The sequence below is a fragment of the Dasypus novemcinctus genome, chromosome 9 (genome assembly GCF_030445035.2).
Source record: "Dasypus novemcinctus isolate mDasNov1 chromosome 9, mDasNov1.1.hap2, whole genome shotgun sequence".
NCBI classification, from domain to species: Eukaryota; Metazoa; Chordata; class Mammalia; order Cingulata; family Dasypodidae; genus Dasypus; species Dasypus novemcinctus.
Window position 1 is genome coordinate 122,340,702 of NC_080681.1, and position 24,556 is coordinate 122,365,257.

At 44.1% G+C, this 24,556-nt stretch overlaps 1 protein-coding gene across 2 annotated transcripts in view; it reads left to right on the forward strand.

Annotated features, from left to right (window-relative positions):
- MTOR (mechanistic target of rapamycin kinase) overlaps positions 1-24,510 on the forward strand; it is a 165,689-nt gene extending 141,179 nt beyond the window's left edge. For both annotated transcript variants that reach the window (XM_058304419.2, XM_058304418.2), the window contains exons 39-58: positions 3,358-3,609; positions 4,286-4,386; positions 5,124-5,220; positions 5,499-5,597; positions 5,909-6,031; positions 6,209-6,391; positions 6,817-6,951; positions 7,188-7,362; positions 8,743-8,878; positions 9,535-9,682; positions 10,308-10,430; positions 11,496-11,578; positions 13,147-13,219; positions 13,721-13,795; positions 14,155-14,290; positions 14,836-14,901; positions 17,508-17,588; positions 17,870-17,950; positions 22,277-22,382; positions 23,553-24,510. In XM_058304419.2, coding sequence (XP_058160402.1) covers positions 3,358-3,609; positions 4,286-4,386; positions 5,124-5,220; positions 5,499-5,597; positions 5,909-6,031; positions 6,209-6,391; positions 6,817-6,951; positions 7,188-7,362; positions 8,743-8,878; positions 9,535-9,682; positions 10,308-10,430; positions 11,496-11,578; positions 13,147-13,219; positions 13,721-13,795; positions 14,155-14,290; positions 14,836-14,901; positions 17,508-17,588; positions 17,870-17,950; positions 22,277-22,382; positions 23,553-23,568 — 2,289 coding nt within the window. In that variant the 3' untranslated portion in view covers positions 23,569-24,510. The remainder of the gene's footprint in view (positions 1-3,357; positions 3,610-4,285; positions 4,387-5,123; positions 5,221-5,498; positions 5,598-5,908; positions 6,032-6,208; positions 6,392-6,816; positions 6,952-7,187; positions 7,363-8,742; positions 8,879-9,534; positions 9,683-10,307; positions 10,431-11,495; positions 11,579-13,146; positions 13,220-13,720; positions 13,796-14,154; positions 14,291-14,835; positions 14,902-17,507; positions 17,589-17,869; positions 17,951-22,276; positions 22,383-23,552) is intronic.
- Positions 24,511-24,556: the final 46 nt, after the last annotated feature.

A 24,556-nucleotide genomic window follows, 5' to 3' on the forward strand; every position in this document is an offset into this window, starting at 1 on the left:
GCAAGGAGAGCCACCCTGCGTGAAAAAAGCGCAGCCTGCCCAGGAGTGGTGCTGCACACACACAGAGCTGACACAGCAGGATGACGCAACAAAAAAGAGATGCAGTTTCCCAGTGCTGCCGGATAATACAGGCAGACGGAACACACAGCAAATGGACACAGAGCAGACAACTGGGGGAAGGGGAGAGAAATAAATAAAAAATCTTAAAAAAAAAAAAAAGGTTTTCAGTGAAGCAGATGTGGCTCAAGCAACTGAGCTCCTGTCTACCACATGGGAGGTCCATGGTTCAGTTCCCAGTGCCTCCTAAAGAAGACAGCAAGCTGGTGTGACGGACAGGCGCTGCAAGCTGATACAAGGTGATGCAACAAGACATGGGAATAAAAACATAGTGAGAGGCATAACAAAGCAGGGAGCAGAGGTTTCTGGTGCCTCCTAAAAAAAAAATGAGCAAGACAGCTGATGTGAGGGGCAGACACGGCAAACTGATGCAATAAGATGATACAACAAGAGACACAAGGAAAACAAAGTGAGAGACACAACGAAGCAGGAAACAGAGGTGACTCAAGTGATTGGGCACCTCCTTTCCAAATCAGAGGTCCCAGGTTGAGTTTATGGTGTCTCCTAAAGAAACAAGGAAGATGACAGACACAGCAAGTACAAACAGTGAGGGGGTGGGGAGAGAGAAATAAATAAAAATAAGCGGATGTGGCTCAAATGATAAGGCCTCTGCCTACCATATGGGCAGACCCAGGTTCGAGCCCTAGGGCCTCCTGGTGAAAAAGGAGAAAGCATGCCTATGCGGTGAGCCAGTGCCCATGTGGCAAGCCAAGTGCCCGCACTGTGAGCCGAGTGCCTGCACAGCAAGCCAAGTGCCCATGTGGGTGCCCACGTGGTGAGCCAAGTGCCCACAGAAGTGCCCATATGGTGAGCCAAGTGCCAGTGTGGCAAACCGAGTGCCTGCGTGGCAAGCCGAGTGTCCATGTGAGTGCCTGTGTGTCGAGCTAGTGCCCACACAGCAAACCAGTGCCCGCATGGTGAGCCGAGTGCCTGCGTGAGTCCCCATGTGGTGAGCCAGTGCTTCACATGGTGAGGCAGTGCCCACACAAGTGAGTCACGCAGCAAGATGATGACATAACAAAAGAGAGACAAAGGGGAGAATCAAGGTGAAACGCAGCAAAGACGAGGAACTCAGGTGGTGCAGGTAACAGAGAACCTCTCTCCACATCAGAGTTTCCCAGGATCAAATCCCGGTGAATTCTAGAGGAAAAAGACTAGAAGACAAAAAGAGAAATAGATACAGAAGATCACACAGCGAATGGACATAGATAGCAAAAGCAGCAGGGCAGGGGAGAGGATGGGGAAGAAAAAATAAATATAATTTAAAAAATAAATATTTTTTTTAAAAAAAGATTATCTGTGAGAATTAGAAAATGTATGAAAAATGTTATTCACTGATGGAGGAGGGATTCTTGGAAGTGTACGTGTTTGGAGAGGAATACCTTGGGTTTTTAAACATCTTTTCTGAGGGACCATCTTCTGGTAGTAGCTCCTTGGTATAGCAGATGTCATTGTTTTTTTCCAGTGTCTCCTTAACTTGGTAATACTTTGTGAATAAAACCTTCTGGGTTCAGAATATACATCTTAAGACCATAGAAGCATTTACAGCAAAACTCTTATCTTGGTTTAAGCATGCTTCATTCTAGTCCAAAAAAGTACTCATTTTATAATAGCAGCAACATTTACCCTCTCCAGGACAGCTGCATGCCCAAGGCTGAACAAGTGACTCCAGTAAACCTTGATTCGCTGGAACTTCCTAAACAGTATTACTTTTTCCATCAACTTTTCGGGAAGAAACAAATCACAAGGAAAAAAAACCCCAGTTCTGGGAATTTTAGTTGTAGTTTTTAAAAGCATTTCCTAGCATGAGTCCATTTGGTTGAATGCTGTCTTCCACCATCGATGTCATAGTCCTATGTGTGGCAGGGCTGTTTCTGTCTTGTATGCCATGTCCACAGCTCAGTGCCTGGCCCTTAGTGGGTGGACAGGAGGTGAAACTGATCCTGGGTCATTATAGAATTCTTACTTATCAAGAAAAGGTTGGTTATATCAGTATACTCTGTTTAGATAGAAAATAGACACATATATTTAATAGAAGGATTCTTAACAAGAGGCACAAAGGAATCTCCTGATTATCCAAGTCCAAGTCTTTGTGGATCATGTAATGTCCTCCTGTCACTGCAAAGTTACCATGCCTGAAATCACACTGCCTCATGTTCCCTGCTTCAGGCAGTGGTGTACTATAGCCACTGCAGCTCAACACCCCAGCAACGTAGTAGTTCCTCTTTCGTTCGAATAAGCTCCAGAGGCATCTTCCATCAGCCATCAAGCACTGGCTCACTGTCAAGCCATGGGCCAGGTGTTTGGCCTAAATAGATGCATGAGATGCCCCCTCCTGGATGCTCTCTCACCTTCGGTGTCTTTCCTTTCTCACTGCCATACATTCTAGCACAGACCTTCACCATTGCCAGGCCATGAAATAGTGTAACACCTGGCTGCTTGCCCTCCAATTTCTGCTCGCTTAAATAATCTGTTTTGTAGACTGCTGCCAAAGAAATTTTAAACCCAGTGAAACTCTGTTTCCTGCAGAATGAAATGGGACCTCCTTGGCCTACCACGGTGGTCTTCCATAACCTGACCTGGGCCGCTTTACTAGCCTTTCCTTTTTTCACCACTCTTGCATGTACCCTAAGCTTCCACCAGGTCAACTCGTTTAAGGTTTCCCATGAACTATTCTGTGCTCACCCAGTTCTCATCTTTGTTCCTATTCTTTCCCTTCTCAGGAGTCCTCAGTGCTGCCCTCTCTCTTGGACCCTCTGTGCCCCTTCTAAGCCTGCTCTTCAGACCTCTCTCTCAATCCCTCCTCTATATGGAGCTTTCCCAGTCCCTGTCCCTGATAGAATTAAACCTCCCTCTTAGTATTCTATCTCTTACTGTCCCAGTGACATCCTGCCTTGCATAGTATTTGGATCCCTAGGTTTGTGAATGAGCTCTCCTACTAGATTATAAGATGTCTCAAGGCAAGGATCATTTCTTGCTCTTTTTGATACATCCTCCCCCCACAGCACTTCCCATAGTACCTTCATAGTAAGAATTCCACAGAATGAATGAATCACATTGAATTAGTAAAACATCCTATTCCTGAGCATTTTTAATTTGAGTGAAGTTTTACTCTGCTGATAGCTGAGAAGCAAGGGCAATCATGGAGCTCTTCCTCAGCTTTGCCCTGTGCACCTCTGAGCCCTTAGGCCGCTCTTGGTCCCAGCCCTGTTGTCTGTCATTGACTCTCTCCCCACCCAGGCCTGGCACGCATGGGCAGTGATGAACTTTGAAGCTGTGCTACACTACAAACATCAGAACCAAGCCCGTGAGGAGAAGAAGAAACTGCGCCACACCAGTGGGGCCAACATCACCACCACCACAGCTGCCACCACCACAGCTGCCACTGGTGCTGCCACCACCACCAGCACTGAGGGCAGCAACAGTGAGAGTGAGGCTGAGAGCACTGAGAACAGCCCCACCCCGTCTCCTCTGCAGAAGAAGGTCACTGAGGTACCCTCCTTTACTCTTTCTCCATTGAGAACCCACCCAGGCGCCAGGCTTTCTGAGGAATGAATAATTGTTCTCAGCTTCAAGGAACTTGAGGGTTTACTCTAAAGTGCCAGATGAAGCTAGAAAACACTGTTTTTTTGCCATTCTAGCATTGCTTGAAATGATGATTTTTTTCTATCTTTCTGTGTTTGGGGAGCTGATATATCCCCGAGCTGAACAGTAAGTTCCTTGTAGTACTTCCCATGTGAATGAGCTCATCCTCTGAATGTGCTGCACCTGTACGCACGGGCGGCCAGCCATGCACATCTGCGGGTCCACACTGAGGATGAGGCCTTGCAGCTACATCCTCTGCTCTTTTCCTCTCCCTTTCCACCTCCCCTCTGGCTGCACTCAGGCAGCTGGCAGGCTCAGAGATCAGCTTGCTCAGAGCCTCATCCCCCTCTCTTCCTGCAACCTTCTTCAGAAAGCCACCATTAGCCCATGTTAATAACACTTAGGACACAATCACCGTTTATTGAGTGTTTATCATGGGCCAGGCACTGGCTTTTTATGCATTAACTGATTTAATCCTTATAACTACTTTTTGAGGTCACTACTAATTAGTATGCTATTATGCCCCTTTTACTGATGAGAAAACAGAGGCAAGAGTGTCACTAACACATACGTGTTCCAACAGGATTTGTCCAAGACCCTCTTGATGTACACAGTCCCGGCTGTCCAGGGCTTCTTCCGTTCTATCTCTCTGTCACGAGGCAACAACCTCCAGGATACACTCAGGTATCAGGGAAGGGGAGGCCATATTAATGGCAGGACACAGAAGTTACAAAATTCCCTTCACCACCCCATCAGCCCATCAAGAGTGGAATAAGGGCCTTTCTTTGAGCTACAGTTTGAGGTAGAACTACTGACCAGGCCCTATCTTGGGAGAAATCTGCCAAGAGTAAGGAGGAGTGGGGACACTCCCTGTGTGCTTTATTATATAGGGACTAGCAAGCCCATCTGTTCCTCACAATATTTCTGAAATCCCTTTGTCTGTTAGAGGCCGCTTTGAGAGGTCTAAATGAATGGGATAATCCAGTCAGTCCAGAGGTTTTAGGTGACAAAGGCAACCTCTTTCTTTGTTTGGGGCTCTCAAAATGGCCAGATGTCAAGTTTCTCTGTTGCCCTTGTTCTATAGGCAATTCCTTCCATATGTACAAAGATTCATGCTTCTCAAAGGCTGGGTTATCCATGGGCTCTTCTGTTAGATTGTGGAGTTTATACCATAGCAGTCCCTCTACATCTTCTGGAATGTAATGACAGTTCAATTAGGATGATCTTCATGGTGTTGAGTCAAGAGGACCGCTGGTCATCACCACTCACCGCCTCCCAGTGGTCCAGAGGCCCAACGTGAGAACCACTGATTTGAGTCCCTGCCAGTTCTTCTCATCTCTTCTCAAGAGCCTTAAAGATAAAAAACATATAAATAAAATCCTGGAAAACTACTTTTCTGAGACTCTCATTTTCTTTTCCAGAGTCCTCACTTTATGGTTTGATTATGGTCACTGGCCAGATGTAAATGAAGCTTTAGTGGAGGGAGTGAAAGCAATCCAGATTGATACGTGGTTACAGGTGAGGATGGATCAGGGTCTCTCCCTTGTGTATTCTCTTGGAATCATGCCATGCTCAGAGTAGCAAGGCCGCTTGTACCATACATTGGTAAGGAAATAGCCACAAGGTCAAGACTCCATGTTTCCTTGGGTTCTTTTAGAGGTCTGAGGGCAGTAAACCATCTCAGAGCCTAACAACATCAACAAAAACAAGTTACAAGAGTTGGTCTTTGCCCAGAAGAATAACTAGAGTCATTTTCATTTGTCATCTAATACATACTGTTTCTCTTTGAATACCAGGTTATACCTCAGCTCATTGCGAGAATCGATACACCCAGGCCCTTGGTGGGACGTCTCATTCACCAGCTGCTCACAGACATTGGTCGGTACCACCCTCAGGTATGTGAAGACCCTGGAACAGTTTCTGATATAACCACTGACCTTTTGATTTGGTATTCAGCTTTTCCTAAAGTTGCTTTAGAGGCACAAGTCCAGGGACTGGGGGGCCAAGCATACTGTCCTACCTCAGGAGGGTCTGCCCAGCCAGCACTCCCAATAGCCCAGGGACCCTCCTAATGAAGAAAGATTTCCCTTCAAGATTGAGTAACCCCTTCCTGGTAGACTCTCTTGGGCATTAATATGATACTTGCCATTTCTTTTGTCATCCTCAATTGTCTGTTTGCAAATGTTCCCTTTTGTGTTTGCTCCAGGCCCTCATCTACCCCCTGACTGTGGCTTCTAAGTCTACCACGACAGCCCGTCACAACGCAGCCAACAAGATTCTCAAGAACATGTGTGAGCACAGTAACACCCTGGTACAGCAGGCCATGATGGTGAGTCTGGAGACAGTGGGCATTTCACTGGTCCCAGTCACCTAACCAGAGGTCTAGAGTGAGACTTTTTTCTTCCACAAGACAGTGCTGCATACTCCCTCTGGCTGCCAGAAGACACAACTCTGAGATGAACTTTCCTTTGGTGCTTCTTTCCTTTCTTTCTCTACTTTGATACAGGTCAGTGAGGAGCTGATCCGAGTGGCCATTCTCTGGCATGAGATGTGGCATGAAGGCCTGGAAGAGGCCTCTCGTTTGTACTTTGGGGAGAGGAATGTGAAAGGCATGTTTGAGGTGCTGGAGCCCCTGCATGCTATGATGGAACGGGGACCCCAGACTCTAAAGGAAACCTCCTTTAATCAGGTATGGAATGGAAATGCTTGATATGATGTCACCCAGTCCTTTATCAGGTTCCTTGCTCCGTGGCCTTTCTACTAACTTTAATAATAATAAAATGGACTCTAACAGCGGTCACAGGATGCAGAAATTCCAGAAATTTAATTGGCATTAAGTTACAAGAACCCTCCTAAAAGCTTACCTGGAAAACCAGCAGAGACCTCCAGAAGTCAGTTTACCTCTCCTCCAGCCTTACCTTACCTAATAAGCCATCCCAAGGATTTGGAAGCTCTGCAACTGGAGAACTGCAAAAATTCTCTTGCTAACCAATTCCACATTGACACCTTCCAGTTACAGGAATTTCTGCTATAGGCTGTTGGGGGTGGGGATTTGACCTTGTGGTTTAGTTGACAGCTTGACAATTTGCAAATGTTCCCTGTTTTCCCTCTTAGGCATACGGTCGAGATTTAATGGAAGCCCAGGAGTGGTGCAGAAAGTACATGAAATCAGGGAATGTCAAGGACCTTACCCAAGCCTGGGACCTCTATTATCATGTGTTCAGACGAATCTCAAAGCAGCTGCCCCAGGTAGGATCTTCAGGGCTCAAGCCGTGTTAACCGTCATTGTAGTCCTTTCTGTTTCACCATTTGTGAACATTCTAATGCTAAGCAGAAGCATCTGGTTCCACTTCTACCTGCAGACATTGGCACAAATAATTGCTTTTAGCAATCCATTGAAAAATACTGAAATTGCATTTAGGTCGTGTCCCCCCCCCCCCACCCCCCCCAGACAGAAAACTAAATCCTTTGGTAATTATTCACAGCTTACATCCTTAGAGCTGCAGTATGTCTCCCCAAAACTTCTGATGTGCCGGGACCTTGAATTGGCTGTGCCAGGAACATATGACCCCAACCAGGCAATCATTCGCATCCAGTCCATAGCACCGTCTTTGCAAGTCATCACATCCAAGCAGAGGCCCCGGAAGTTGACACTCATGGGTAAGGACAATTGGGCACTTATGCCATCTGCCCCTCCTGCCCACCCTGGCTGAACACTCCCCATGCCTCTCCTGAATTTACTGCTTGCTACACACACTTCTAATCTTTCCTATGCTACACCTCTCACATGTTGATTGAAAAAGGAATAGAGGACAAGTGAATTTTCTTTTGTTCCAGCCTCCCTGGGACTCTTACTCATTCCTGTAGTTGTGCTTGGTTTAAGTGACACCTAACAATCATGCACAAAGAAAAAGTGGGAGAGGACTATGAGGGCCTGTAATCCAGAGAGCTGATTGTGGTAGCAGGTGTTGGAAACGAGTGGGGCCAGCAAAGAGGCATCTGCATGAAATGGGGAAGGTGACAAATTACATTGACGAAAGAGCTTCTTTCTTTTTTACCATTATGTTGTCTCTTTGTGGGAAATGTTTGTATAAAATTGACATATGGAAGTAGAAATGAATTAGATACCCTTAAGGTCTCACAGAGAGGTTTATTTAACAGAGGGCATCCATAATTTCCCTTCCTGTCTCGTGTTACCCATCTGGAATTGTTGAGGTAGGCCAGAGTACCCCATGCCACTTTAGGTCTCACCCTCTCAGTAATGTTTCATGTTTTATTTTGGTTTTTGTTTGTTTTTTTTATTTTGTTTTTTTAGGAGATACTGGGGATTGAACCAGGATCTCATATATGGGAAGCACTTTAGCTACATCTGCTCCCTTCATCTTTTAGTGTGTGTGTTTTTTTAAGATTTATTTTTTATTTATTTCTCTGCCCTTCCTCCCACCCCCAGTTGTCTGCTCTCTATATCTATTCGCTGTGTGTTCGTCTATGTCTGCTTGTATTCTGTCAGCAGCACCAGGAATCCGTGTCTTGTTTTGTTTTGTTATCTTGCTGCGTCAGCTCTCCATGTGTGCCAGGAGTGGGCAAGCTGCACTTTTTTTGCATGGGACTGCTCTCCTTACGGGGTGCACTTCTTGTGTGGGGGGCTCCCCTACGCAGGGGATACCCCTGCGTGGCACAGCATTCCTTGTGCACAAAGGCACTGCGTGTGGGCCAGCTCATTACACGGGTCAGGAGGCCCGGGGTTTGAACCTTGGACCTCATATGTGGTAGGCGGACGCCCTATCCACTGGGCCACATCCATTTCCCCAACACTGCTATATCTTGACACAGGGACATGGGTGATTTTATTAAAACATGTGTCCATCAGGTTCTTGTCATTGTTAAAGAGCATTCAGTAAAGGAACTATTTCCAGAGGTGTGAGCAGTATTAAGAGAACCAACAGGAGGTACCTGGGAACAGTTGGATTAAGTAAGTCTAACAGCTGAAGGGTTTGAGAACCTCTGGTGTACACTAACCACTTTTACCATCCCTCACAGGCAGCAACGGGCATGAGTTTGTTTTCCTCCTGAAGGGCCATGAAGATCTGCGACAGGATGAACGTGTCATGCAGCTCTTTGGCCTGGTGAACACCCTTTTGGCCAATGACCCAACATCTCTTCGGAAAAATCTCAGGTATTCAGGATGGCATAAGAGTGTCAATGTCTTGAGAAGTCTTCTAGTTTGTTCCTTTATCTGTATCCATGTAGTCACATATCTTTATGAAGTAAGTTATAAAACTATGTACCTGGCAGGAAGTCATTTGCCAAGGTGTCAAACATAAAAATAAAAATTCTCCAGAATTTACAGTGTACTCTCCTTGGGAAATGCCTTTAACAACCTCCAGGGGTTCCAGAATGAAACAATTTGTGGCCATTAGGCTAGAGATTTGCAGATTCAGTTGTACTTTACCTTTTGTGGGGCGAAAGCCCAATAAAATCTGTCCTATGCTCAGTACTCTGTTCCTCCTCTTTTATAGAGAACATAAATATTAATATGGGAGGTTATTTTAGGCTTAGAAATAATCACTTGATTGTTTCCCCAAAGCAATTCATTTGTTAGGCAAGTTGAGAAGGCTGATGTTGCTTTTAAAAGGTCAGTGCACTCTGTCTTTGTGTGACACTTTACCCTTCACAAAGTGCAGTCTCAGAGGGCCCCTCATACACACACACCTCACAACAGCCCTGTCAAGGGAGAAAGGGGTCGTTAAAAATAGTTTGCCTGTTGTCATGAACTGATCAACAGTGTACTCTGTTTACTGTACAATAACCCTTCCTTCTTGTGGACGCCAGCATCCAGAGATATGCCGTCATCCCTTTATCAACAAACTCCGGCCTCATTGGCTGGGTTCCCCACTGTGACACGCTGCATGCCCTCATCCGGGACTACAGGGAGAAAAAGAAGATTCTTCTCAACATTGAGCATCGCATCATGTTGCGGGTATGTGATAAGGCTGCCAAACCAAACCTGTTCTCAATGTCTTGGAGGCAATACTCACAAGTCAGGGTATCTCTAGCTCTTCTATATGTTTTGGTCACTGAAAAATCTATTTGAGGGAATTAGCCATTGAAGATGATTTAATGAAGTGGGTCCTAAAGGAGATAATCTTTAAGATAGAGAAGGACCCCAAAGCCCAGAAATTGGGTTTTCATCATCCTAGGTGAGACTGGGCAGTATTATTTATCAGGCAACATATATTTGCCAAACACCTAATATATACAAAGTACTGAACATATAGGAAAATCATGTTTAGTAGATGTATAATTAATAAGAAAGAAAATTGCTTTTTACCCAAAACCTTGAATGCTCTAGTGCTCTCGTGCACACCAGTAGGCTTAGGTGAGAGTCTAACATTTCCCCCTTATGCCCAGGGAGTTCCTGTGCTTATAAGTTCCAAGTGGCCATTCAGTCTTCCCTTCTGCACCATTCCTATTTCCCTTTTCCTTTTGGCTGCGGTAGGGTAATTAGAACCCAGCTCTGCCTGGACCCCAAACTGTGTTTCCTTCTGGATTTAAGCTGGCTTGTCTTAGGCTGCTCTCTTACCAAATGCTGTTTCCTGATGTAGATGGCTCCAGACTATGACCACTTAACTCTGATGCAGAAGGTAGAGGTGTTTGAGCATGCTGTCAATAATACTGCCGGGGATGACCTGGCCAAGCTGCTGTGGCTGAAGAGCCCCAGCTCTGAGGTACGGCACCTGCAGCTACTCATGCACCCCACTTTGGCACACGTGTAGTGGGCTCCTCTCTGCTGGGATTAGCTGTGGGTTGTATACCATTCCTTTGAACAAAAGTTAAATAATCCTGCAGTTTAGTGGATTTAGGTTTAGCAGTTCATGTTTCGCCTTTGCTTACAATAGTATTTGAACTGTATACATATAAAGGATATTTGGTCTTTTTCATATTTCCTGGGGTTTTTGTGTGTGTGTGTGGTTTTGATGATGTTGTTTTTTTTATTTTAATTGTGCTTTTTGGTTTGGGGTTTTGTTTTGTATTGCTTTGCTTTTAATAACAAACATTTTTAAAATGTTCCTGCTTTTGGCTTTGTGTTTAAAAGGTCCTCTCCACCTCAAAATTACATGTCTTTGTACCTTTATTTTATCGTATTTACAACATTTAATTTTCCCATTTAAATCCTAACCCAATTTGGCATTTAAGATTACAATATATAATTTTTTTCCCAAAATGATTAGCCGCCACACCATTTACCAGATAATCCTTTTTCTGTTGTTTAAAAAATTCTGTTTTATTATGCCCTAAATTCTTTGTGCCCTTGGATTTCTTTGTTTTATTGTTCTTTCTGCCAATATTTACTCAAGTATCATGCTATTAACAGAAGTCTATTTTCAGTGGCTATATTCATTTGTTTTTCTTCCAAATAAATTTTGGGATCACTTTGTCAAGTTCCAAAATAAAAAAAGTACCTTTGACTCTTTATTGGAATTACATGAAATGTATCGAGTAATTTGTAAGGAAATTACATCCTTACAATTTTAAGTGATTATCTTTCCATTTACACAGGACTTTATCTTCCCAAGTAAAGTCTAATGTTTTTATTCATCTAAGTCCTGTCTATCATTTCATTAATCTTGAGGACAGTTCACTCTTGTTATAATTGTGAATAAGATCTTTATTCCATTATGCATTCTGACTGGTTATTACTAAACTATAATAAGATGACCAATAGGAGTATAATGATATTAAACCTAGGTAAAGCTCCTAGAGCCTTGTTCACATGCACTACTGTGTTCTAGGTGTGGTTTGACCGAAGAACCAATTACACCCGCTCCTTAGCAGTCATGTCGATGGTTGGGTATATTTTGGGCCTGGGAGATAGGTGAGTAAATGTTTTGTTTCATTTAGTCTTCCTTCTCCATTATAGTTTTCTTGAATGGTTTCATTTTGTTTTCCAATGAGATTTATGACCACTTGGTGAGTAAATATTTGTATTTTGTGTGCTTTAGGCCTCTTGCTGCATCAACCTTAGTCCCCTATTTATTACCCATTCCAAAACAACGACCCATCAAACTAAAGAGGAGAAGAACCATAGTTTAAGGGCACTTAATAGGTTGATTTATTAATAATATACTAAAAGCCATATTAAGTCTGATTGATTTTATTCATTCAATAAGCATGTACCAAACACTGCTATGCTAAGATGAATAATACTGTTTCTGTAATTGAAACCAAGCAAAGTAGATCCTTCTGATATTTTGCATAATAAATTTCATCCAAGTGTTCTGGCTGAAAAAGTAATTAATGTTCAGAAATTGACATACAAGTACTTAATTTTAAAAGTTCTTGATAATTTACTCAAGAATTTACTCACATAATTCTTTGGTAGTAAAACTAATTTCACCCCACCAAAATAAAAAATTTGTGTTAAGAAGAAAATAGGCGGCGGACTTGGCCCAGTGGTTAGGGCTCCCGTCTACCACATGGGAGGTCCACAGTTCAAACCCCGGGCCTCCTTGACCCGTGTGCAGCTGTCCCATGCACAGTGCTGATGCGCGCAAGGAGTGCCGTCCCACACAGGGGTGTCCCGCGTAGGGGAGCCCCACACGCAAGGAGTGCACCCCGTAAGGAGAGCCACCCAGCGCGAAAGAAAGTGCAGCCTGCCCAGCAATGGCGCCGCCCACACTTCCCGTGCCGCTGACGACAACAGAAGCGGACAAAGAAGACGCAGCAAATAGATACAGAGAACAGACAACAGAGAACAGACAACCGAGGTGGGGGGTGGGGGGAGAGAAATAAATAAATAAATCTTTTAAAAATAAATAAATAAATAAATAAATGAATGAATGAATGAATAAATTAAAGGGGTTCTCATTTAAAAAAAGAAAAATACCTAGCCAGAGGGGTGCAGAATACCCCTTGACAAAAACCAAATGATCCTGCTTGGACTAGCTATGGGGCTTAGGGAGATGAGACCCTGTGATAATCTGCTGGGTGGTAATAATTATCAAGGCTTGTCATTCTGAGATGTTAACACTGCTGAAAAACTATCATGTGACCAAAGCAAATTATGGGGTGTGGAGGCAGCAAATTATGACTGTGGCAAAGAGAAATCACACAGATAAATCCTCATTTGGGGCCTAGAGCAAGGGTCAACCAACTTTTTCTGTAAAAATCCAGATAGTAATTATTTTAGGCTTTGTGGGCCCTCTGGTCTCTGTCACAATTACTCAGTTCTGCTGATATAGCACAAAATCATCTTTAAACACTACATAAACAAGTATAGCTGGGTTCCAATAAAGATCTATTTACAAAAGCAGGAAGTGGGCTGGATTTGGCCTGAGTGTGGTAGTTTGCCAACCCCTGGCCTAGACTATCACATACTTGTTGATTTATTCATCGGTGCTGCTCTATTAATTAATCCCTACCCCCGTTCTTTCTCTAACAAAGACATCCATCCAACCTGATGCTGGACCGGCTGAGTGGAAAGATCCTGCACATTGACTTTGGGGACTGCTTTGAGGTGAGCATATGTTCTAGAACACCACATAAAGCTCACCTTCCTCAATGATCACTTTTCAGCCTTTTCTGGTAGTTTAGGCAAACTTAAGCCCGAAAGGCATTATCTTCACTCCTACCTCTTCCAGCAAGGTGATAGTCTGAGAAATGAAATCACTGCTTTTTGACACTTGCTTTAGTTGGATTCTAACCCCCCTGTGGCAAGGGCTGCTATTCACATACCTCTTTGAGTAGAGGGGTCCCTTATCCTCCACTTGCTTGCTAGTTGAAAGGCTGGGCACTTGTCCCTTTTTTTTTTTTAATTATTATTATTAACTCATTTATTTATTTTAAATTTTTTGTTTGTCTTTCAACAACTTGAAAGTAGACAACTGTATCTACTTCATTTATATGCTGTAATTGAAATATGTCCTGGCATGCAAAGGAAATCCATCTCCCTTCACCTGGTTTCAGTTAAAGAAAATAATCTAACCAGTGGGTTTGGTTTTCCCCATTGTTACACTAGGTTGCTATGACCAGAGAAAAGTTCCCAGAGAAGATTCCATTTAGACTAACAAGAATGTTGACTAATGCTATGGAGGTGAGTGGATATTGGGAACAAGCTATTTTAGAATGGGGCCGATATATATCCTCTCTGAGGATGGACTTGCATGGTAGAGCTCATCATTTCCAAAAAAGACCTGTGTTATTTCTGTGGTAATAGTCACCTGTTATTTCCTAATTAAATTTCCTACTTTCACATCAGACCTTTGTTAAATATATATCATAGCCCTGCCCTTACTCCTTGCCCTCAAGGTGTGCCAGCCTGATACAGCAGTAACGGTCTGTGGCTGCTTCCCAAGTGAGGGTGATAAATCCTCAGGACTTGCTTTTGGTCATGAGGCATGAAGGGGCAAGAGTCAGGAACTCCTGTGGAGATTGGCTCCATCCCTTCCGCAGGTTACTGGCTTGGACGGCAACTACAGAATCACATGCCACACGGTGATGGAAGTGCTTCGGGAACACAAGGATAGTGTCATGGCCGTGCTAGAAGCCTTCGTCTACGACCCCTTGCTGAACTGGCGGCTAATGGACAGTGAGTAACATCAAGTGCACAGGAGCTGGAGTCGACACTTCCATTGCCAGCCCACCACACTCCCAAATTAGGAATATGCCATACATTTTATTTCACAAAACCTATTCCCCTTTAAGCTGAGCCTGGGATATATTACTGAGCTATTGAATTACATTTCATAAAGCAGGGACTGGTGGCTAGAAATGAATTTTGAGTATTTCTATTAGAACAGAACACTCCTGTTATCAATTTAGAAATTAATTAAAATATTTTTCAGGATAAGTACTCTAGTGATTTTGGTTTGTCTGAGTTTCATATAGAGAGCAACATGCTGGAATTTTTAAGAGGAAATACAGGCAGTTGTGAATCAACAGTATAGAGTGTCTCTCTGGATTGGTTACCCATGCTCACACCTACCCACTTACTCCTGGGTAATATATTTTTTGTCCTTTCTTAGGGATTATATAGCTTTTGGAAAAACTAGATTTTTACAATTGTAAGGCTATATATCAACCAAGTTTAAAGATGGAAGCACTCTTTAATACTCCCTTTATTTCTCTCCCTAGCAAATACCAAAGGCAACAAGCGATCCCGAACGAGGACAGATTCCTACTCTGCTGGCCAGTCAGTAGGTGGGTGCATCCCAGGAGAAATTGCCGATCCTATTCCCTCTGTCCAGAGCATTTCTAAAACAGGGTAAGCTTTGTTGTTGCCAGAAGTGGGCATGATCTAAATCAGCAATGGCCCCTGATATATGGAAGGAGTAAACCTGTTTTTCTAGAGGTTCTCAATGGTGATAATTTTGCAGAGATGTTGTCACTGCTAAAATATCACCTAACAGGCATTCATTTTACTTCAAAAACTTGGTCTAGAAATATTTACTGATCACCAAACACCTGATACGTGTTTTTTATGTAATGCCTTTCAGGATGGAGTGGCCACCCCAAGCTCAGAAATTTCAAACTATCTGATCTTAATCTAGTTTTAAAGTTATGTCTGAATATTATTCAGGGATTGAACCCCAGACCTTGTACAAGAGAAACCGGCACTCAACCATTGAGCCATATCAGCTCCCCAGCATGCATTTTAATGATGTCTGGATTTGGATAATTATTATCTCTGTTAGCTGGGTCCTAAAGCATTGTTTAATAGCTCAGAAATGGAAAGATGGAAGCAACAGAAATTTACTTACATTACTGCCAGCGGAGCCATGAAACCATGTGAAAATGGTTTCCAAGAGCGTGTTCCATAGAACACAGTCCCAGGAAGACACGTATCCCTCCAGGAATCAGGACACACTTCTGCATGTTGAAAGTATTGAGAAGTCTTAGAGAAAAGCTGTTTAATTGTTTCTGGCCTTCCTGACCAGTATTCTTTTTTCCTTATAACATCTAATAACATCCTACACAGTTCACACTTTGGGAACTACTGTTGGGTTATTTAAAAAAAAGTATATATTCTCTACAAATATTTATGGGGCATTTGCAGCTAGTTACTTAACTAAGCCAAGTAATGTTTAGGGATACAAAAACAAAACAAAAACTGTGATATAGAGGTTGTCCTTAAGCATGGAATCACATTATAAACCTGACAAAGGCATACATGAAATAATTAGAGAACAATGAATTCCAGTGTGTAACCAAGGACCTCATGATTTCTATTCCTCATGGAATAGAAAGGCTGTGGAAATTCAGAGAAGGGAGCTATCCCTCTGAACTGTAATTGTTGAGAGCTCTTGGGTTGGTGAGATTTAAGCTGAGTCTTGATGGATGGAATCTGAATGGATAGAAAGGAAAGGGCATTCCAGGTAAGGAACTGAGGCACCGAGTTACAGGATTGTGTATAGACATGTGTGGACTCTACCCTGGACACCATGACAGGGTTTGTGAATGCCTAAATTTCCCAGGCTCATATTCTCCCACAGTCTCCAGGGCACCTTGTGCAAAAAGTCCTATCCAGAGCATGTAGAGACTGACTGACTGGTTTAACTCTCAGGGTCTACCTCGTTCTCATTAATATATTAATTGGGTGGCTCCTGCATGCAGCTAATAGTATACAGAGGAGAATTGAACAATCAGTTCTGGTTGCACCAGATGATAGTGGACTTGGTTGTTTATAATGTGGCTTAAAAGTTAAGTTCCAGAAGGTCATTAATGAAAGCATTATCACATGAGCTTTACTTTGAAGATCTATGGCTTACAAGGACAATGTTTAAATAACTTCATAATTCTCATTCTATATTCTTCTCTGCTAAAGATCACAATCAGTGGTGGATAACCCTAAAACCTGAGGTTTCTTTCTACCCAAAATCAATCTGTAAATTCCTGCAAGGAATAACATTTCAATCATGTGTGATCCATTTCCAAACTAATTTTCTTTATATTATTATTATTTTTTGCTCAACTAAATTTTGTTGACAGATCTTTTTTTTGTTTGTTTGTTTTTTTTTAAAGATTTATTTATTTAATTCCTTCCCCCCCCCCCCCCCCCCCCCGTTTGTCTGTTCTTGGTGTCTGTTTGCTGCGTCTTGTTTCTTTGTCCGCTTCTGTTGTCGTCTCAGCGGCACGAGAAGTGTGGGCGGCGCCATTCCTGGGCAGGCTGCCCTTTCTTTTCGCGCTGGGTGGCTTTCCTCACGGGCGCACTCCTTGCACGTGGGGCTCCCCCACGCGGGGGACACCCTTGTGTGGCAAGGCACTCCTTGCGCGCATCAGCACTGCGCATGGCCAGCTCCGCACGGGTCAAGGAGGCCGGGGTTTGAACCCCCGACCTCCCATATGGTAGACGGACGCCCTAACCACTGGGCCAAAGTCCGTTTCCCATGTTGACAGATCTTTGACCCATGCTCCTTTTTCTCTCTGTCAGAACATCTTCTTAACGCTATTTGCTTGAAAATTCATGTTTCATTTCCAATAAGCACTATGTTCTTCAATAATAACAACTCACCTTTGAAAATGTGTTTGCAGGGGAGCAGGTTTAGCTTAGTGGTTGAGCATCTGCTTCCTATATATGAGGTCCCAAATTCAATCCCCAGTACCTCCTTAAAAAAAAAAAAAAGCTTTGCAAAGTTAAAAAGTTTTAAATGGAAAAAGAACAGCATGTGCTTCCTCTCTTCTTTCCCCATTGAGGTAGGTAGGGCAGGTATTAAAGGGAACGTAGTGCATGAAGAATTAGAAATTAATATCTTGGAACAGTGGCTTCTTGGTGTTTGAATTTCCTGCTAATTGATTTTTCCCCCTAGAAATTTTGGATGGTGTGGAGCTTGGAGAACCAGCCCATAAGAAAACGGGGACCACAGTGCCAGAATCTATTCATTCTTTCAGTAAGTCCATCCTCTGAGGAATTGTACCAATGACTATCTCATTAAGAAAATAGCAGCTGTGTTGTACCATGAGAGAAGGTTAATAAGATGAAGCAACAAAACTGCCTTTGAGTAGAAAAAGTTCCGTGAATTTCTCATTATATTCTGAGGACAAAGATAGACACAGAAGAAGGATTGCTCAACATTTATAAAAGTGAATATTTGAGGAAAAACAGGGGTCTCTGTTGACCCTGTTGTGATGATCCAATTCTTGCTGTTATTTCTCCTTTTTTGTATTCCAGTTGGAGATGGTTTGGTGAAACCAGAGGCCCTAAATAAGAAAGCTATCCAGATTATTAACAGGGTTCGAGATAAGCTCACTGGTGAGTTTGTTGTATATGTGTTTATTTAAAAGGAACATAAAATCTGGAGGAGACTTTTTCCACAGCACCATTTTCAGTGGTGTTGGGGCCTGGACTTTGAATTATAATTCCCAGTTAGCTAACTGGGAAACTGGAGTTTCTATAAGGCCAACAGTTAAGGACCCTCTCAGGTTCTTTCTGATAACTCATAACATTGCTTAAGATTGGTCTCATCTCATCCTAACATAGGTTTTTTAAGTTCCCTTGGGTGCAAAATCAGTCAAATACAGGAAAATGTTTTTTATCATCATGGCTTGATAGAGTAAATTTGACCACACTCCAACTTATTGCCCATCTACGTTTTGGTAGAGGTTGTAGAATGGAGCCAGTTTTGAAAAGGAGACATCTCACGTTGTCCTCTTACATCTGAGAGGAAGGTGATGTCAGGTAAGCCAGAGACGCCAGCTCTACTGCATGCTGCCGGGTGACCTTTGAGGAGCCTCTGGCTTTCATCTGGGTGGCGAGGATCAAATGAAATACTGGCAGCAAAGCACTTAGCATTAGGGTCGGGCACATTCATTGTGTAGTCAAAGTATATTTTTTGAGTACAAGTGCTAGATGCTGAGAAAATTGTTGGTAAAAACAGACAGGTTCCCTGCCTCCATGCAGCTTGAAATCTAAAAGGGAATATCATACTAAGTGGCAGAGAGGAATTTGGGGCAGTGATGCCTGTAATTGGGGGATTTAATCCTAGTCGAGGGGTCCAGGAAAAGCTTCCCTAACAAAACAACCCATGAGCTAAAGTCTGAAATAGTGATTGATTAGGGGTAGATTGTTCTAGGCAGAGGAAACAGCGTGTGCATGGGTCCTGTAGTGAGGGGCATGGGGCAAGAAAAGGGTCCACAAGAAGACCAGTCTGACTGGAGCGGAGGAAGCACAATGCAAAACAGTTTTCCTCTTGGGGAGTAGATGTAGCTCAAGTGGTTGAGCGCCTGCTTCCCATGTACAAGGTCCCTGGTACTTCCTAAAAACAAAAACAAACAAACCAAAAACCAACTCTCAATGGAGAGCAGATATAGCTCAGTGCTTGAACACCTGCTTCCCATGTACAAGGTCCTGGGTTAAATCCCTGGTACCTCCTTAAAAAAAAAAAATGATTTTACTCTCATTAGGCCAGCGCCAGACCATACAGGACCTTCTATTTTTATCCTGTGCCCTACAGGGAGTGGGAAGCCACTGAAGGGTGCCTTTCGGGGGTCCGGGTGCGGACAGTGGTTTCGGGTTCGTGTGCTGCCCACAGCCTCCTCGTCACCACGGAAGGGAAGCTGTGGAGCTGGGGTCGAAATGAGAAGGGACAGCTGGGACATGGTGACACCAAGAGAGTTGAGGCTCCCAGGCTCATCGAGGGTCTCAGCCACGAGGCGATTGTGTCCGCGGCGTGTGGGCGGAACCACACCCTGGCCCTGACAGAAACGGGCTCTGTGTTTGCATTTGGCGAGAACAAGATGGGGCAGCTGGGCCTTGGCTACCAGACCGACGCGGTGCCCAGCCCGGCCCAGATAATGTACAACGGCCAGCCAATTACGAAAATGGCCTGTGGGGCTGAATTCAGTATGATAATGGACTGTAAAGGAAACCTCTATTCCTTTGGGTGCCCTGAATATGGTCAGCTGGGACACAACTCTGATGGGAAGTTCATTGCACGAGCACAGCGGATAGAGTATGACTGCGAGCTGGTTCCCCGGAGAGTGGCCATCTTCATCGAGAAGACGAAAGACGGGCAGATTTTGCCAGTACCGAATGTGGTTGTGCGAGATGTGGCCTGTGGCGCCAACCACACGCTGGTCCTGGACTCCCAGAAGCGCGTCTTCTCCTGGGGGTTCGGTGGCTATGGGCGGCTGGGCCACGCGGAGCAGAAGGACGAGATGGTGCTCCGCCTGGTGAAGCTGTTTGACTTCCCTGGTTGTGGGGCATCCCAGATCTATGCCGGCTACACCTGCTCCTTTGCCGTCAGTGAAGTGGGCGGTCTGTTTTTCTGGGGGGCCACCAACACCTCTCGTGAGTCCACCATGTACCCGAAAGCAGTGCAGGACCTGTGCGGCTGGAAAATCCGAAGCCTGGCGTGCGGGAAGAGCAGTATCATCGTGGCTGCAGATGAGAGCACGATCAGCTGGGGCCCGTCTCCGACCTTCGGGGAGCTGGGCTACGGGGATCACAAACCCAAGTCTTCCACTGCAGCCCAAGAGGTCAAGACGCTGGACGGCATTTTCACAGAGCAGGTTGCCATGGGCTACTCGCACTCCTTGGTAATCACAAGAGACGAAAGTGAAACCGAGAAGGAGAAGATCAAGAAACTGCCAGAGTATAACCCCCGAACCCTCTGATTTCTCCCTTCCGGAGTCTTCCTCCAACTCCACACCTCGCGGCAGCTGTCATTTCCACGTGCACTGGGACGGAAGTCAGACGAGAAATTTAAACATGCAAACATCGACCGAAGGTGCATTTTTGTTAGACTCCCTGAGGTTCCGTTTTATAAGTGATTCAACATTAACTACCTTTTTCTGTATGCTTTCCAAAGTGTTCTTTTTTCTCTCTCTTAATGTTTAATTAAAATATTTGCTCATAAAAAAAAAAAAAAAAAAAGGAAGGTGAAGGGCCCAAGCAGGTGTGCTCTGTGAAGTGCTGCCTGCTCTGGCAGCTGTGGAGAATGTATTCAAGGAGAGGCATGTATACAGTCTGTGTAAGAGGTTACTGCTATTAACAAGGGCAGGAACTGGTAGTTGATTACTAGGATTAGGATAGTGGTACTGGAGATAAGAGAAATGTGTGTGGATTCCAGAGATCTTTAGGAGATAAAAACCAAGGGATAGAGCTTGGGAAGTCAGGGCTAGGGAAGGGTCAAGAATGGCTCCAGGATGAGCAAATTTGGCTCTCCGCCTACCACAAGGGAGGTCCAAAGTTCAGACCAGGCCTCCTGACCCTTGTGATGAGCTGGCCCACACACAGTGCTGATGCACACAAGGAGTGCCCTATCACGCAGGGGTGTCCCCCGCGTAGGGGAGCCCCACGCGCAAAGCCCCATAAGGAGAGCCACCCAGTGTGAAAAAAGTGCAGTCTGCCCATGAGTGGCGCCATGCACACGGAGAGCTGATGCAGCAAAATGACGCAAAAAAAAGAGACACAGATTCCTGGTGCCACTCACAAGAATATAAGCAGACACAGAAGAACACACAGCAAATGGACATGGAGCACAGACAATGGGGGGGTGGGGCAGGGAAGGGGAGAGAAATAAACAAAATCTAAAAAAAGAATGGCTCCAAGTCATTGGTGACCTTCTGGAGAACTGAAATGAACCTGGCACCCAGACTGAAGGATTTAAAGAATATGTATAAGGTGAGAAGAGAGAAGTGCGGAAATGTAGGCAAGTTTAAAAACTCTAAAATTTGGCTGGGCAGAGGAAGACAGAGGACAGTAGCTAGAAAAGGATATGTGGTTAAGTGGGGGGGCTTACTTTTCTTTAATGGAAGAGAGAAGCATGTTGAAAAACAGAAGGGTCCAGTTGAGAGGGAGAGTTTGAAGAAAAAGGATAATTGATATCTAAGGTTTCTGAGAGTATAGGAGGAGATGGGATCCAAAGCACAGGTGGAAGATTAACCTTAAACAGGAGAGGAATAGAGGGAAGAAGAGGAAGTTCATGTGGAAAGAATCCAGTACCTATACTGCTGCCTCGCCCATTGTCAGGGCTCAAAAACTCTGTTTAATGAACTCATTAACTTTGCAAAATAGGAGGTGAGGGCATCTGCTGAAAGTGAGAAGTGGGGGGAAAAGTTCACACCTTTGGGGAGAGCAGAGAAGACATGCAACTGTCCTTGTGGAGATGGCAAAGCAGGTTGACTAGGGAGCCCTCATAAGCTTGGCAGGCAGTGAGTGCTGAGTGCCCGTTTGAGGTTGGAGATTATGAATTTATATTGGAAGCAAGCTGCCCTGGGAGAGTTAAAAAATGGAAGCTTGGAGGATTAAAACAGAATAGAGTTTCTGGTCTACTTGTTCTACTCTTAAGATAACTGTGGAATGGAGGAAGGTCATCCTCTTAATTCAGTCAGATCTCTGCCATTTCTGAACTCAACTGACTACAGGGCTTTCCCATCTCTGAACACCTCTGAATTGAGAGAAAGATCCTAGTCTTTATTCAAGTCACTTGGAGGTGGGTTTTTTAATTGATCTATCCTTTATACTCATGTATGAAGATAAACTGATTTGGGCTGCAGGAACAATCAGCCAAACAAGTAACAAGGTAGGAACTGGTATCCAGGTGTAGCTATAAAGATTTCGTTTTTCTTGTCTTAGGTCGGGACTTCTCTCATGATGAAACTCTGGACGTTCCAACACAAGTTGAACTGCTCATAAAACAGGCAACATCCCATGAAAACCTCTGCCAGTGCTACATTGGATGGTGAGTGAGCATCTCCAAGTACTCTTGTTAAAATAATAGTGAAGACCCCACCCAGAGCCCCAAATCCAGGATCATGGAGAAAGATTTGATGGGGTGTCCACAAAGGGCAATTGTAGGTTCAGTCTCTAAAGTTTAAATTTACTATGTATATTCAATCATTGTCCTAAAAGGAGAAGTATCCTTATGGCATTCTCAGTAGACACAATTTATTTAAAACATTTAAAAATTGGAGAAATATGGGTGCATATTTGAAAGACAAACACCAAAATAAATTACATTAAAATTACATTAAGAGGGAAGCGGACTTGGCCCAATGGATAGAGCGTCCGCCTATCACATGGGAGGTCCAGGGTTCAAACCCCGGGCCTCCTTGACCCGTGTGGCGCTGGCCCATGCGCAGTGCTGATGCGTGCAAGGAGTGCCATGCTACGCAGGGATGTCCCCTGCGTAGGAGAGCCCCATACGCAAGGAGTATGCCCTGTAAGGAAAGCCACCCAGCACGAAAAAAGTGCAGCCTGCCCAAGAATGGCGCCGCACACACAGAGAGCTGACCCAACAAGATGACACAACAAAAAGGAACACAGATTCCTGGTGCCGCTGATAAGGATAGAAGTGGTCACAGAAGATCACACAGCAAATGGACACAGAGAGCAGACAACTGGGAGGGGGGGGAATAAATTTTTAAAAAAATTTTTTTAAATTACATTAAGAGAAGTTATTTAGGAGCAAAGGTAAGACTTTTTGGCAAGGGGCGGGGATTAGGAGTGAAGGGAGGGGTCTTTTTGGATTTCTGCTGTCAGTTCAGATATGGGAAAAGGGCAAAGAAAAAGAAACAGAATAGTGACAGAGAGAAGGGGATGAAAAGACAAATTTATGATCTGGGATTGGAACCTCAAGGACCAGTCAGGCCTCTGCTTTTATGACTTGCCTGCGGCATGCTTGAAGATAGAAACTTGAGAGAGAGGCGACAGAGAAGCGTCCTTCCAGAATGCCCAGTGGCATCAGCGCTGGCCTGGAAATGATGAGCCTGCCCCACACAGTTAGCTGGGGATGTCTCAGGGAGTGTCCTGGGAGTTGTCAGGCCTTGGTCTTTTCATTTTCAATTTATCTGTGTAAAGCTTTGAAGAAACTCAAATTATTAAAGTATTCCTTTTCTGTCCGTCTTCCTAGGTGTCCTTTCTGGTAAATGGAGGCACAGACAAGACCACAGCATTTCTCTAGAGGCATTTATGCTTTGGTATCTGCTTCCACTAAACTGAAACCCTGGTCAGAAAGTTCAACTTTATTAAATATTTTGAAATGTAAATGAAAAAAGATCTACTGTATATTAAGAGTTGGTTTAAACCAACTTTCTAGCTGCTGTTGAAGAATATATTGTCAGAAACACAAGGCTTGATTTGGTTCCCAGGACTGTGAAACATAGTAATGCCACAAAAATCAAGCCATTGATTTTGGGGAACAGAAGATCCACAATTTTAGAAATACGGGTTTTGACTTAACTCACGAGAGAACTCATCATACGCATTTGCTGGTAGAAGAATGACCTACTCGTTCCTGTCGGCATGATACAGCAAACTCACTGCAGTCAGGAAGCCTCAGATCCTGGAAGGAGATAGAGAGGATGCTGGACGACAAGGAACCAAGAGAAGCAGGTGTCACCACTTCCTCCCATCCCATGACCTCACTGGTCGGTAGATAACAAATTTGCCAGATGGACCAAAATGGGTGAAAAGGGTCTGTCTTTTGCTTGTCCTAGTGACACTCCAACTTACATTACACACTTCAAGACATGAGCCACTAGGAAAGGAGTTATTCAGACTGTTGGGCGGTTCTACCAAGCAAATACAGGGTGGGGATCCTGGTGCAGTGGGGTAGCCCAAACCGGCCTTCCGTAGTCTGGTTCTCAAACATTTTCAGTAAGGTCTGAATGCTCTTGTTTAGAGCAAAGGCTTGGGAAACAGAAACACTGACATGGAGGTGCTGAACACAGAAGGTCTACTCACATTGGGAATTATGAGCAAAATAAATATTAAACTAAATGCACAAAGTATAAAGTGTAACCATGTCTAGACACAATGTTGTATCTGAATAATTTTTGTGCCAATAAATTACATGAGAATTTTTAAAACATGTATATGGGTAGCTTTTTTTTTTCTTTTTTTCATGTGTTTGTG